The sequence below is a fragment of the Salvelinus fontinalis genome, chromosome 37 (assembly GCF_029448725.1).
Source record: "Salvelinus fontinalis isolate EN_2023a chromosome 37, ASM2944872v1, whole genome shotgun sequence".
In the NCBI taxonomy this organism is placed as follows: Eukaryota; Metazoa; Chordata; class Actinopteri; order Salmoniformes; family Salmonidae; genus Salvelinus; species Salvelinus fontinalis.
In genome coordinates this window covers 6211620-6227578 of record NC_074701.1, presented here as the reverse complement: position 1 = coordinate 6227578, position 15959 = coordinate 6211620, and the positions used below count along the sequence as shown (strand labels likewise).

At 43.8% G+C, this 15959-nt stretch overlaps 1 protein-coding gene across 2 annotated transcripts; it reads left to right on the top strand.

The window, feature by feature from the left end:
- Positions 1-4218: 4218 nt before the first annotated feature.
- On the top strand, positions 4219-14919 carry LOC129836015 (golgin subfamily A member 6-like protein 6). Of its 2 annotated transcripts, XM_055901732.1 has the most exons (8): positions 4219-4467; positions 10224-10284; positions 10450-10557; positions 10783-11013; positions 11721-13898; positions 14213-14326; positions 14489-14585; positions 14731-14919. In XM_055901732.1, the coding sequence occupies exons 2-5, from the start codon at positions 10246-10248 to the stop codon at positions 13695-13697; spliced, it is 2355 nt and encodes a 784-aa protein (XP_055757707.1). In that variant the 5' UTR covers positions 4219-4467; positions 10224-10245; the 3' UTR covers positions 13698-13898; positions 14213-14326; positions 14489-14585; positions 14731-14919. The 2 variants fall into 2 exon arrangements, with proteins under 2 accessions (XP_055757707.1, XP_055757706.1); XM_055901731.1 differs by having other exon boundaries at positions 11721-14326.
- Positions 14920-15959: the final 1040 nt, after the last annotated feature.

Here is a 15959-nt window from a genome sequence, read left to right as displayed (position 1 = left end):
CTGGAATGAGTAGGTGTCCAAACTTTTGACTTGTACTGTACATCTCCTCTGTTTCCAGTATCTCCATCAACCACTCATCTTCCTCAATCCCAGCCCTAATCCAGCAGTACTTCTCCGAGATTCAATCCCTGTAGGCTTTAGCAGAGTGCTACAAGAGTGTGACAACAATGAGAGACTGTGAGAACGTACTGTATTGTATAATATCAAGCTGTGATATTGAAAATGAGAAGGGTTGTGATTATGCATTTACTTCACAGTAATTACAACTGGAGATAGCCATTTTAAGAGGTTATTTATTGAAATGGATGCATTGCCATATCTTCATCATGAAGGGGTTTGTCCACAGTATTTACCATAGTCTTTGTGTATAGTCACTCCAAGTCCTTAATTGCATATTTTGCAACTCTCCTCTTCAGCAGCTGGCTCATATTGGCCTCCAACATGTTCTACAGATAGAGATACAACAGACCCATACATGAAGGATAGGCCATAGGTACATAACAAAAAAAACAGATGTTAAGGTTAAAGGTAATATTTTCATGGAGCAAATTCTATTATTGAATGACATATTTGATAAGCCTGGTCCCAAGTCTGTTGGTGAGGTCTTGCTAACTCCTATGATAATTGTCATGTTTGGCTATAGGCTACTACAGCATGAACAGATCTGAGACCAGGCTAGTCTTTAGGTCTACATCACAGTGTGTTTTCACCTTGTGCTCTGGGTAGGCTTCCTGCAGCTGAACAGCCTGGTGGTTCTTTTACAGGCCGACCAGAACACAGAGGAACACGCAGGCACCCGCTCCTCCATACAGAACAGCTTCAGCTCCAGGGATGGGCAAAAATGACTAAATATAATTACAAAATGCCATAAAGATCAATGTATCAAAATAAAAATACATGCATTTTTGTATTTTAAAGTACTTCAATACATTTGCAGGTAGCCGGGCTGAACAGCAACAACATTCTCAGTACGACTGTGATATGTTGTTGTTTATCTACCTTATGTAACGGCTGTCTTCGGGTGAAAGAGAGGAGGACCAAAATGCAGCGAGATGATAATCCATATTTTAATTAGGATATATAAACGACGAACAAAAACAACAAACTGACAGACGGAACCGAAAACGCTACAGTCCTGAACATGGGAACATAGAACAGATGAACAGGAACAATCACCCACAAACAAACAGTATAAACAGGCTACCTTAATATGGTTCCCAATCAGAGACAATGACAAACACCTGCCTCTAATTGAGAACCATATTAGGCCAAACAACAAACCCAACATAGAAACACAAAACATAGAATGCCCACCCAGCTCACGTCCTGGCCAACTAAACAAAGACTTAACAAAGGAAATAAGGTCAGGAACGTGACAACTTGGTTGAATGCACTGACTTTATGTCACTGGATAAGTGACTGCTAAATTACCTAAATGTAAATGTGAAAATTAACATACAAAAATAAACTGCAAAGCACACTGGGTATTATTATTGGCCTTGTTCTGGGGCGGTGTGTATTAGAATACTACTCAGCATGTTTTGCAATTGTTCATTTTTACATATACATTTAGTTAATTTAGCAGACACTTTTATCACACCATAGTGCCATCATAGTTTTGATACCAATGCAGGTTGAAAGGGGGCCACACAATTTTGAACCAAAAAAGAATACAAAAAAAATATTGAAAAGTATTTTGAAAATACAAAATACATTGGAGTGTAGTTCAGCCCAGTGTAATACAAATTAGAAAATATTCAGAAGTAATTGAAATACATATCTGAAATACATGTTACAAAAATACTGCCCATCTCTGCTCGAAGTGCTTCCAGCCCTTCAGGGAGAGGGAGTCCTCAATCACCTCCACCAGGTTGTGTCCCCCCAGTGCTGCCCTCTGCTGGTGGAGAAGGGCATGTGCCTCGCACCGGTATGCAGAAGTAAGACACAGCCACACTGCAACTGCTATGCAGTGGTCAAAGGTGAACACAGAAGCTGATGATGGCGATTGTGATGTCCCTGCTGGGTTAAAAACAACTACATTTGGGTAAATATTGGACAGAACTCATGTTGGATTATTTTGACACACCTGGGCTGGGTTGTTGATGTTGGGCTATTGAGCTATGATCCACTGGGTCAGACCAGAAGACTTGAGGTGTGGCTGATAGAAAGCATTCAGGTAGTTATTCTTTGCCACCCATGAGAGTAAATGTAATTCCGGTTGAACGCTGAGACTTTTGTATCTTAATCCCCTTGTTGGGATAGTTACTACTTTGTTATAACATGTAAATAACATTATTAATTTTATATTAAAATAGGTCATGTGCAAAAATATAGAAGAATAATCTAAAAGTGCAGCGTACAAATTTAACATGATGAACATGAATTATATTTACTCTCACGGGTGGTCAAAAATAACAATCAGAAAGCCACACCCCCAATAGGCCACGCCTTTGGATTAACCAAACATTAGTTAAATGAACCATCAATTGAATTTTTATTCATTTTCATGGTGGGTTGACCCAGCAGATCGGTCTTTTTTAAAGGTTCTGAACAGTCATTCTGATTACCATGTAAAATAGCCTTTTGAGTGACTAAAATATAATCCATAATACATTTTGTTGTGTTACAGCTCGAAATTAAAACACTCACTCCCTGAACTTGCTTCCCGATTCTCAGCGCACAACGCTACATTTGTAGTGACTGGGTGTATTGATACACCATCCGAAAGTGTCATTAATAACTTCAACATGCTCAAAGAGATATTCAATGTCTGCTTTTTTACCCATCTACCAATAGGTGCCCTTCTTTGCGAGGCATTGGAAAACCTCCCTGGTCTTTGTGGCTGATTCTGTGTTTGAAATTCACTGCTCGACTGAGGGACCATACAGATAATTGTATATGTGTGGGGTACAGAAATTAGGTAAACAAGGTCATAAAAAAATAATGTTAAACACTATTATTGCACACAGAGTGAGTCCATGTCACTTATTATGTGACTTGTTAAGCATATTTTAATTCCTGAACTTATTTAGGCTTGCGATAACAAAGGGGTTGAATACTTATTGACTCAAGAAATTTCAGCTTTTCATTTTTAATTCATTTGTAAAAATGTCTGGAAACATATGGGGTATTGTGTGTAGGACAGTGACATACAATCTCAATTTAATACATTTTAGATTCAGCCTGTAACACAACAAAATGTGGAAAAAGTCAAGGGGTGTGAAGGCTTTATATTTAAATTAGGTCAGAGAATATCTTGTTCCCATTGGTGTACTAAAATGAGCGTTAGTGATGTCACCCTATCCTCTTAATAATCCCGCCTCCTGAATCCAAATGTTTGACATGGTGGAGGGGACAAGTAACTTTATGATTCAACTTTATCAATGTAGAAACAACAGCCATTTTTCATACTTTGGTCGTCATACTTTGATCTGGTTTCATCCAAATACTGTATCATCAAATTTCATGAAAAATGATTTTGACTATACCTGAACTTTAACTTAATCCATAGGTTATTTTCAGAAGGCTTGGCTTTCATATAGGTATTTGTTTGACCACCCGTGAGACTAAATTACATTACTATTCATAATGTTATGTTTGTACCCATGTTTGTACCCTGCAAATTTAAATTACCCTTCTATATTGTTGCACATTATATTTATTTATATACAAGATGGCCGCCTCGCTTCGCGTTCCTAGGAAACTATGTAGTATTTCGTTTTTTTGTGTGTTATTTCTTACATTGTTACCCCAGGAAATATTTTTATTACATGCAGTCGGGAGGAACTATTGGATATAAGAGCAACGTCAACTCACCAACATTAGGAATACGACCAGGAATACGACTTTCCCCAGGCAGATCCTCTGTTTGGCCCACCACCCAGGACAATGGATCGGATCCCAGTAGGCACCCAAAACAACTGCGCTGCAGAAGGGGCAGACAGAGCGGTCTTCTGGTCAGGCTCCGTAGACGCGCACATCGCGCACCGCTCCTGAGCATACTACTCGCCAATGTCTAGTCTCTTGACAACAAGGTAGACGAAATCTGAGCAAGGGTTGCCTTCCAGAGAGACAGAGACTGTAACAGTCTTCCCATTTGCAAATAAATTCATTAAAAATCCTACAATGTGATTTTCTGGATATTCTTTTCTCATTTTGTCTGTCATAGTTGAAGTGTACCTATGATGAAAATTACAGGCCTCTCATCTTTTTAAGTGGGAGAACATGCACAATTGGTGGCTGACTAAATACTTTTTTGCCCCACTGTACATCCGAGCGTTGGTGCAGCAGGGGGTGAGGAAGGTGAAGGAGGTAAAGAACCAGATGGTCCAGTACGTGTGGACGGAGCTGTTCCGAGACACGACCCCGCTGAGGCGCTTCTTCCCCACAGAGAAAACCATCCATGCCGTCATGGCTCAGGTCATCGCAGAGGAACACTACAGCAACATAGACCTGGTCAACCTGCTGGTGAGAAGGCTGTGTTGCACTCCATCATTCCCACCTGTTCATCAGATATTTGGATTGTCTTCTGAGATAAGGCCATTGGGGCTTGTGGTGTTAGCTGTATGTTTTCAATGCAATTTATGAACAGTTTGTATGCAGTTTGTATGCACCCTCTTTGAAACACTTGTTTAAAGGGGCATTTTACTGACTATTGTTTCATTAGTCTACTTTTTGATATAGTCCCAAAACATTCTGCATGTCAACATTCATGCTTTCAGTATATATTGCTTTCAGTCTCCTGATGCCCAAAATCAAGCAAGTGAATATGTTGGGTAAGGATAAACCGACAGTTGTGCTGAGCACATGATGCATTGATACGTTATATCCTTCTCGAATCAATGAGTAAATATCAAGAATTGAAATGACAATTGAATAGTTTCCAAAATCCCAGTCTGTAGCTTTCAGTTTGGATGATTGTGTGTCAGTGCCTGTTTCTGTGCATGATAGAAAGAGACTTGACAAGCCTTTATTATACAATTCAGGAACGCACATGCAGAGTTTTCCACGGATTCAAGAAAAATGAAAATTCATAATAGCTTTGTGGTACGTTATCCTTACATGGGAAGAGCAGAAAGCCACTGAAAATGTTGTCATCAGACCAGAGCCTGGAGTCTTTCCAGAGACTCCTTTCACCACCAACAAGGCTGTGTTTACTAATTGATCTTTTCACATCAGATCTTTTTCAGAACTGATCTGATTGGTCAAAAGACCAATTAGTGAAAAAAAGATCAGAACTGGGCTGCCTGTCTAAACGCAGCCAGAGTCACTAATTTGGATACATAGTTATTGCCTCCATTGCGATTGTATTTATATTTTAGTAATTTAGCAGAAGTTCTCATTCAGAGTGACTTAAATGAGCAATTAGGGTATAGTGCCTTGCTCAAAGGGCACAGACAGATTTTTCACCTAGTCGGCTGATTCTAACCAGAAACCTTTCTATTACTGGCCCAACGCTCTTAACCGCTAGGCTACATTGGCTGGGCCTGGCTGCAAGTGGGTGAGCCCTCCAAGGCCCACCCAATGGCTGCACCCCTGTACAGTCATGTGAAATCCATAGATTAGGGACTAAAGAATTCATTTCAATTGACCTCCTTATATGGACTGTAACTCAGTTAATTCTTTGAAGTTGCGTTCATATTGGCCTTCCGATTGGCGCAGCGGTCTAAAGCACTGCATCTCAGTGCAAGAGGCGTCACTACAGTCCCTGGTTTGATTCCAGGCTGTATCACATTCGGCTGTGATTGGGAGTCCCATAGGGTGACAATTGTAAAAATTCTGTAATGTTGCAATTATGCATTCATGCAGGAGGAAATGCAATGATTGCGCTAGTGCATATGCGTGAAAGTGGTCTGCACATTATCCCCGGAGATGCCAAACTCGGGCAAAGTGTCCCCCATATGACGTCACAGTGATGTCATAATGAGTGGAGAAAAAACACCTGCATCAGAGACAGTGCAAAGGTTTTCATACTCTGCCACATCCTGAAGAGTTACCTTGTTGTACAATGTCTACCATTTACTACTGGAATCTACATTGAATTTACAACATGTACAGTTTTTCTTATGAATACATTTCTTTGTTGTTGTCCCATAATTTTCACTTAGCAAAAATGAGTTAATGTCAACGCAAAATTGATTGTGAGGACGAACAAAGGTACTTTTTACATAGTCCTATGTGCATCCCAAATCAACCCTATAAAGTACATTATCGGCCATGGTCAAAAGTAGTACACTATGTAGGGAATAGGGTCCCATCAGAGGACAACCACTCATGATGCATCATGGACAGTAGCTGTGAAGTGATACACATTGCTAAAGTGTGGTTTTTACTATGTTTATGAGCTGACTAGTACTAAATATACTGTATTTCAAACATAGAAATGGATACATTTGTTTATAGGCCTATGTGGCTCTGGTGTTTGCTGTCTGTCAGGGTGGGTGTGGTCTCCACTTCCGGGTTGGAGCGAGTAGTTGCATTCCGCTTTGCTCCACAGGTAGTATTACATTTCATTTCATTACAGTACAACAGTTTGATTTGTTTGATCTTAGCTGGCTACATAGCCGTCTTTGTATCCAAGATAATTGTGTAGTCTAGAGTAATTGTCGAGGTTACCTAGCCAGTTAGAGGTTACCTAGCCAGCTACACTTTCAAACAAAGTCAACAACGCAGCCACTGCTAGCTAGCCTATTTCACCAGCCAGCAGTACTATATCATTTTAGTCAATAAGATTTTTTGCAACGTAAGCTTAACTTTCTGAACATTCGAGACGTGTAGTCCACTTGTCATTCCAATCTCCTTTGCATTAGCGTAGCCTCTTCTGTAGCCTGTCAACTATGTGTCTGTCTATCCCTGTTCTCTCCTCTCTGCACAGACCATACAAACGCTTCACACCGCGTGGCCACTGCTACTCTAACCTGGTGGTCCCAGCGCGCACGACCCACGTGGAGTTCCAGGTCTCAGGCAGCCTCTGGAACTGCCGATCTGCGGCCAACAAGGCAGAGTTCATCTCAGCCTATGCTTCCCTCCAGTCCCTCGACTTCTTGGCACTGACGGAAACATGGATTACCACTGATAACACTGCTACTCCTACTGCTCTCTCCTCGTCTGCCCACGTGTTCTCGCACACCCCGAGAGCTTCTGGTCAGCGGGGTGGTGGCACTGGGATCCTCATCTCTCCCAAGTGGACATTCTCTCTTTCTCCCCTGACCCATCTGTCTATCGCCTCCTTTGAATTCCATGCTGTCACAGTTACCAGCCCTTTCAAGCTTAACATCCTTATCATTTATCGCCCTCCAGGATCCCTTGGAGAGTTCATCAATGAGCTTGACGCCCTGATAAGTTCCTTTCCTGAGGATGGCTCACCTCTCACAGTTCTGGGTGACTTTAACCTCCCCACGTCTACCTTTGACTCATTCCTCTCTGCCTCCTTCTTTCCACTCCTCTCCTCTTTTGACCTCACCCTCTCACCTTCCCCCCTACTCACAAGGCAGGCAATACGCTTGACCTCATCTTTACTAGATGCTGTTCTTCCACTAATCTCATTGCAACTCCCCTCCAAGTCTCCGACCACTACCTTGTATCCTTTTCCCTCTCGCTCTCATCCAACACTTCCCACACTGCCCCTACTCGGATGGTATCGCGCCGTCCCAATCTTCGCTCTCTCTCCCCCGCTACTCTCTCCTCTTCCATCCTATCATCTCTTCCCTCTGCTCAAACCTTCTCCAACCTATCTCCTGATTCTGCCTCCTCAACCCTCCTCTCCTCCCTTTCTGCATCCTTTGACTCTCTATGTCCCCTATCCTCCAGGCCGGCTCGGTCCTCCCCTCCTGCTCCGTGGCTCGACGACTCATTGCGAGCTCACAGAACAGGGCTCCGGGCAGCCGAGCGGAAATGGAGGAAAACTCGCCTCCCTGCGGACCTGGCATCCTTTCACTCCCTCCTCTCTACATTCTCCTCTTCTGTCTCTGCTGCTAAAGCCAATTTCTACCACTCTAAATTCCAAGCATCTGCCTCTAACCCTAGGAAGCTCTTTGCCACCTTCTCCTCCCTCCTGAATCCTCCTCCCCCTCCTCCCCCCTCCTCCCTCTCTGCTGATGACTTCGTCAACCATTTTGAAAAGAAGGTCGACGACATCCGATCCTCGTTTGCTAAGTCAAACGACACCGCTGGTTCTGCTCACACTGCCCTACCCTGTGCTTTGACCTCTTTCTCCCCTCTCTCTCCAGATGAAATCTCGCGTCTTGTGACGGCCGGCCGCCCAACAACCTGCCCGCCTGACCCTATCCCCTCCTCTCTTCTCCAGACCATTTCCGGAGACCTTCTCCCTTACCTCATCTCGCTCATCAACTCATCCTTGACCGCTGGCTACGTCCCTTCCGTCTTCAAGAGAGCGAGAGTTGCACCCCTTCTGAAAAAACCTACACTCGATCCCTCCGATGTCAACAACTACAGACCAGTATCCCTTCTTTCTTTTCTCTCCAAAACTCTTGAACGTGCCGTCCTTGGCCAGCTCTCCTGCTATCTCTCTCAGAATGACCTTCTTGATCCAAATCAGTCAGGTTTCAAGACTAGTCATTCAACTGAGACTGCTCTTCTCTGTGTCACGGAGGCGCTCCGCACTGCTAAAGCTAACTCTCTCTCCTCTGCTCTCATCCTTCTAGACCTATCGGCTGCCTTTGATACTGTGAGCCATCAGATCCTCCTCTCCACCCTCTCCGAGCTGGGCATCTCCGGCGCGGCCCACGCTTGGATTGCGTCCTACCTGACAGGTCGCTCCTACCAGGTGGCGTGGCGAGAATCTGTCTCCGCACCACGCGCTCTCACCACTGGTGTCCCCCAGGGCTCTGTTCTAGACCCTCTCCTATTCTCGCTATACACCAAGTCACTTGGCTCTGTCATATCCTCACATGGTCTCTCCTATCATTGCTATGCAGACGACACACAATTAATCTTCTCCTTTCCCCCCTCTGATAACCAGGTGGTGAATCGCATCTCTGCATGTCTGGCAGACATATCAGTGTGGATGACGGATCACCACCTCAAGCTGAACCTCGGCAAGACGGAGCTGCTCTTCCTCCCGGGGAAGGACTGCCCGTTCCATGATCTCGCCATCACGGTTGACAACTCCATTGTGTCCTCCTCCCAGAGTGCTAAGAACCTTGGCGTGATCCTGGACAACACCCTGTCGTTCTCAACTAACATCAAGGCGGTGACCCGTTCCTGTAGGTTCATGCTCTACAACATTCGCAGAGTACGACCCTGCCTCACGCAGGAAGCGGCGCAGGTCCTAATCCAGGCACTTGTCATCTCCCGTCTGGATTACTGCAACTCGCTGTTGGCTGGGCTCCCTGCCTGTGCCATTAAACCCCTACAACTCATCCAGAACGCCGCAGCCCGTCTGGTGTTCAACTTTCCCAAGTTCTCTCACGTCACCCCGCTCCTCCGCTCTCTCCACTGGCTTCCAGTTGAAGCTCGCATCCGCTACAAGACCATGGTGCTTGCCTACGGAGCTGTGAGGGGAACGGCACCTCCGTACCTTCAGGCTCTGATCAGGCCCTACACCCAAACAAGGGCACTGCGTTCATCCACCTCTGGCCTGCTCGCCTCCCTACCTCTGAGGAAGTACAGTTCCCGCTCAGCCCAGTCAAAACTGTTCGCTGCTCTGGCACCCCAATGGTGGAACAAACTCCCTTACGACGCCAGGTCAGCGGAGTCAATCACCACCTTTCGGAGACACCTGAAACCCCACCTCTTTAAGGAATACCTAGGATAGGATAAAGTAATCCTTTCTAACCCCCCCCCCCCCTTAAAAGAGTTAGATGCACTATTGTAAAGTGGTTGTTCCACTGGATATCATAAGGTGATTGCACCAATTTGTAAGTCGCTCTGGATAAGAGCGTCTGCTAAATGACTTAAATGTAATGTAAATGTCTCCCATGGCACCACATTACATCACAATTGTGATGTCATAAATGATTGTATTCTGATATGATGACAGCCTAAATGGTTTGACATAGCGTTACTGTCACATTACAGCAACACTTACAAGTTCAATTCAGGGTCAAAATCATTTCTATTTTTTGGATGGTTATTTTTGAAGCGATTGGTGGTAAGTAGTTGTGACCACTTGTGATTTAGTGTGAAAAGGCCTACTTTGTGAAACAATTTAATTTAGATGATTTAAATAATAATATTTTGAAGCCATGTTGTATCTTTTTCAGGATTACTGTAATTGAAGGAACTATGGGAAAGTTCTCCTTCCCAAGGATCATCATAAGAATGGTTAGAATCTCTTTTCTCTCACCACCCTCATAGTCAAAACTCCAGTGATTTAAAATCATCACTTTGACATATAGGCCTATGAGCTTTTCTAGGATTGAAAATAACAAACTTGTATCACGATAACCTCATTACTGACTGCATGTTTGTCATCATTTTCATTTCTAGCCATGGGCAAAGCGGACTGCACAGGACGATTTCTGCACAGAAACTACTGAACTCCACAGGCCCAGAACACACCAGCCTCACAACTCCTCACAACTCCCCAGCCTTAATGTAAGTCCCATCTGCAGGCTAAATCTACGACCCACTAAAGTGGTCCAGACTAATCATGTATGGCCAATCAGTGTAAACTTTGTACTAACTACAGCTTGATCTAGTGTCAACATTATACCTTATTGATATTGTATATCAATGAAATACAATGGAAGGCACATAATAATCCAATGAGTAAAATAAAATATACCATGTTCTATTCTCAAAATCCCTACTGCCCTAAAGGTGTGTAGGCAGGGCAAGGAGAACACCGATTCAACCCAGAAGAAGAGGAAAAAGAAGAGGCTAAATGAGAAGGGAACCCAGGTTGAACTAGGCATGCGGGAGGATATCCATGACCTTGACCTCGCCCATTGGAGATTGGCTAGACAGACATGGAGAACTGAGCAAGGAAACATGAGGGAGATTAAGGCGCTGTATGGAGAAATATTTAGGCTGCACCAACTCTTGGAGGAGGTAACAAGAGCAGTTTTCTTTAATCAGACTTTCATATAAGTAGATATACTGTAGTTGCTTTAGATGTTCCCAATCCTGATACACAGAAATGAGATCAAAATAAATAGAATAGTGAAATAAGAAGGCAAGTTAAAAACTGAACACTGGAAGTATTCAGAGGAAGGTCTGCATTCTGCACTGGTAGTATTCTCAGGAAGGTCTGCATTCTGCACTGGTAGTATTCTCAGGAAGGTCTGCATTCTGCACTGTTAGTATTCTTAAGAAGGTCTGCATTCTGCAATGGTAGTATTCTCAGGAAGGTCTGCATTCTGCACTGTTAGTATTCTCAGGAAGGTCTGCATTCTGCACTGTTAGTATTCTTAAGAAGGTCTGCATTCTGCAATGGTAGTATTCTCAGGAAGGTCTGCATTCTGCACTGGTAGTATTCTCAGGAAGGTCTGCATTCTGCACTGTTAGTATTCTTAAGAAGGTCTGCATTCTGCAATGGTAGTATTCTTAGGAAGGTCTGCATTCTTAGACAAAAGTTGAAAAAGAATTTCTGAATTGGAATGATTCCAAAAGTTCATTTTCCTAATAGGCTAATATACAGTAATAAAACATGTTTTCTCTATGATATTTATTACCCATACACATGTAATTGTTTTAAGATGGTAATAACAATCCCCATCAAGCTTTTAAGTAATACAAATGTGTCTGTCATCATACAGATTGGGGTGGATAAAGGGGTGATCAAGCAGCGCTCCACCTCCTCCATTCTTTGTCCCGTCTCCCCGACACTGCCAGCTTTCCACAGGTACAACCTCCATAGGTACCTCGCCAACAGCCAATCGGAGCCTGACCAGCATGCTGCCGGCACCCAGAAGGACCCATCTAAGAAACACTCAATCTTTCCCCTTCTGTACACACAGAGCTGCACCTCCCCTGATAAATGGCCTCATTCTCAGTCCAAGAAGTCACACCCACACGCTTCACACCGATTTGCTGTCCCATCCCACCCCCTGGCTTCCGGCCCTCCTGCCCGGATGAGACAGACCCATCCACACGTCCACCCCAGGTCCTCATTGACTGGCCAGGAAAAGGTTAAGGATGAGGTCAACAGGCCAGAGATTGCATCGCCTGAGGAATTGTCTGAGGAAGTTCAACGGAGAGGCGCAGAAATTGCGAACATGTATAAAGCACAGCTGAAAGAGAGGATGGCCCAAAAGAGAAAGGAAGAGATTCTGAAGAAAAGGGTAAACAACGATGACAAGAACGATGACACTGAGGCCTCCTGCTCCTCTGCAGTAAAACAATCCAATACCCCTGCCACAGCCCCCGAGCGCCCGGCCAGCCCAGACGCCACGCCAGTGGCCGCCCGAAAGGACACTCAGGGGGACACCCAGCAGGACCTGGCAGAGGTTGTGAATGTGCTCAAGAGGCAATCATCGGATCTATACCTGCCTGACGATGTTTGTGAGGAGTCACTCACATGGAAGTCCATTTACGAGGAGCTGTGCCCGCTCGCTCACAGGGTGAACACAGAAGCTGACTACATCAAGGCGCTCCGCGTCATCACTGAGAAGGCTGTGACTCCCTCGTGCTCGTCTGAGGATGATGTGTCTCAGAGTGTGAGTGAGGTCACAAGTCAGGAGGGGAGTAGTGAAAGTGAGGAGAGGATGAGTGGACAACAGCAGAGATGTCTACACAGGGAACCTTATGGTGAGAGGGACAGGAAGGAGATTGATAGTGGTAAAATGGAAGGGAGATATGCAACCGCCAATGCATTGTCTATGATGGCAAGCCGAGGGAAAGAAGAACTTAATGCCATGAGCTACGCAGACAGGATCAAATATTTCAAGGACGAGGCTAAGAGAAATGAAGAGATGATGAAGATTGAAATGAGGAAGGAAAAAGCCAGGGACGAAGAGCTCAAAAAGTGGGAAAAGAGACAGAAGAAATTGAATGAGGAGGAAAGGAAAAGAACAGAAAATATGGAAAAAAACAAGTTAGAGGAGCAGAGGAAAAGGGAGAAGGCAGAGATGAAACTAAAGATCGAACATGAGAAAAAGAGACAAGAGCAAGAGAAAAAAGAAAGAAAGAAGCAGGAGATGCAACAGAAGGCCCGTGCAAAAGAAGAGAAAAAGAGGGCAGAGGAAGAGAAAAAGATGGAGAAAAAGAGGGCAGAGATGTTGAAAAAGATTGAGAAACAGAGGATGGAGGAGGAGAGGAACAGGGAAAAGGAGAGAATGAAGGTGTTGGAGATGCAGCAAAAGGCACGAGAGAAAGAAGAGAAGAGGAGGAAAGAGGAACAGAAAAGGAGATTGAAGATACAGCAGGAACAAGAGAAGGAGGAACAGAAAAGGCAGACAAGGATACGGGACGAGGATAAGAAGAGAGCAGAGCTTCAAAGAATAAAAGATCACGAGGCCAGGTTCAAGATGGAGATGGAGAAACTGTATGAGAGAGAAGAGAGGAATGCACAGATTGAAAGAGAAAAGAGGCGTGCGCTGTGTCAGAAAAAAGGGCAGACACAGAGAGCAAAACAGGTGGTGGCATACGAGGTCACAGCGTCTACATCTGACGCCTCTGTGCGGAGGGAAGAGAGGGAGCAGCGTCCAGAGACCGCTCACGCACAGTCTGCGAAGAGGAGAACAGGGAAGAAGCAGAAGAAAGAGGCGGACGAGGCATTGACAACTTTTGAGTAGATGACAAAAGAAAATACTAACAAAAAAAATGAGAAAATAAGCAAAAGGAGGAAAATATTATAAGGAAGCCAGGCATGAGGGTGAAGAGGAGGAAACATGAGAGAGGAGGAAGGGAGACCAGAGTGGTTTATCAGGAGGTCAGTAGAAGATACAGGATTCAAGTTCTGATGGACAGAATCAGGAAGGACCATTGGATAAAAGGTAAATGAGATTAGCAGTAAAGAGCTGAGTGGATCAAAAGAAAGTAATGGAAAACACAAGGGGGGAGGCAAGATAAACAGAGACCCAGAAAAAAGAGGTGAAAACATTTTATAAGAGTAAAAGAGAGGAGATTGAACTAGAATTCCGATGGACATATGGCCAAAATAACTCTCTAAATAACTAAGGATGAGCAGAAAAGGAGAAGACCAAGAGCACAGGAAAAAGAGCCAACAGACATGTCAAAAAGAACTGAAGTCTGCCTCTTCTACTTCTCTTTTAAAGTTGCTTTGGTTTCCTTTTGTCCTCTTTCCAAGCCTGTTCAAGTCTGAGATAGATGAAAAGAGCAGCCAAAGAAACAGATCTGTTGAAGCATCAATTGGAAAGGATGGGAGGGTTGGAGGAGGAGCACAGCTGGATGACTACATTAGGTAAGTGTTTACTATCAACGCCTGTTCTCTGTAGACAACTGTATTAATGTTGATAGACGTGCATTTATGCAATGTCTTTCAACTCAAACACTACAATTCCTGATCTCATGTGATTATTCACCTCATGTGATTGGGCTTTCGGATGTTTTTTTCCTGAAACAGATTGTGGCATATTAGGTCACTTTATCTGTTGAAGCATCATTAGGAAAGGATGAAAGGGAGGGAGGCAGGAAGAGGAAAACACAGAAGAGCAGATGAGGTAAGTGCTTGGGCTTGTGATGAGAGGATAGGGGCTCCAGAACTGGGGTTCATGATTGAAAATTCTCAGACAAATGTATTCCTGTGAATCCCATTCGTTCAATGACTGTTTGATTCATTCCTGACGGGATATAATTGTTTTACAGGAGCACTCTATGTTCTGCTTCCATGTGGATTGACAGCATTGCTTTCATGAGCTCCTGGAGGACACCATAGAGGAAGAGGGAGAGGGTCTATGATAGGCAGTTTGCCATGGCCCTAAATGGGCTTTTGGATGTTAATTCTTCCTGCTTTATATCATGCAACTTTACAATAAAAATGAATTGCAAGCATCAGCCTTTTCTGTTTGATTGTGATCAGTGCAGTAGTAGTAAGATTGGTGTAAACCCAATGAATATTCTGACCTTCTAGGCAGAGTTCCTCTGTCCAGTGTCAGTGCTCTTTTGCCAAGTGTCTGTGTTCTTTTGCCCATCTTAATCTTTTTATTGGCCATTCAGATATGGCTTTTTTTTTGCAACTCTGCCTAGAATGCCAGCATCCCGGAGTCACCTCTTCACTGTTGACGTCGAGACTGGTGTTTTGCAGGTACTATTTAATGAAGCTGCCAGTTGAGGCATCTATTTCTAACACTAGACACTCTAATGTACTCTTGCTCAGTTGTGCACCGGGGCCTCCCACTCTTTCTATTCTGGTTATTGCCAGTTTGCACTGTTCTGTGGAGTAGTACACAGCGTTGTACGAGATCTTCAGTTTCTTAGCAATTTCTCGCACGGAATAGCCTTAATTTCTCATAACAAGAATAGGCTGACGAGTTTCTGAATAAAGTTCTTTGTTTCTGGCCATTTTGAGCCTGTAATCGAACCCACAATTGCTGATGCTCCAGATACCCAACTAGTCTAAAGGCCAGTTTTATTGCTTTTTTTAAATCAGAACAGTTTTCAGCTGTGCTAACGTAATTGCAAAAGAGTTTTCTAATGATCAATTTGCCTTTTAAAATGATACATTTGGATTAGCTAACAATGTGCCATTGGAAAGCAGGAGTTATGGTTGCTGATAATGGGCCTCTGTACAACTATGTACAGTTGAAGTCGGAAGTTTATATACACTTAGGTTGGAGTCAATTAAACTTGTTTTTCAACCACTCCACAAATCTCTTGTTAACAAACTATAGTTTTGGCACGTCGGTTAAGACATCTACTGTGTGCATGACACAAGTAATTTTTCCAACAATTGTTTACAGATAATTTCACTTATAATTCACTGTATCACAATTCCAGTGGTTCAGAAGTTTACATACACTAAGTTGACTGTGCCTTTAAACAGCTTGTAAAATTCCAGAAAATAATGTCATGGCTTTAGAAGATTCTGATAGGCT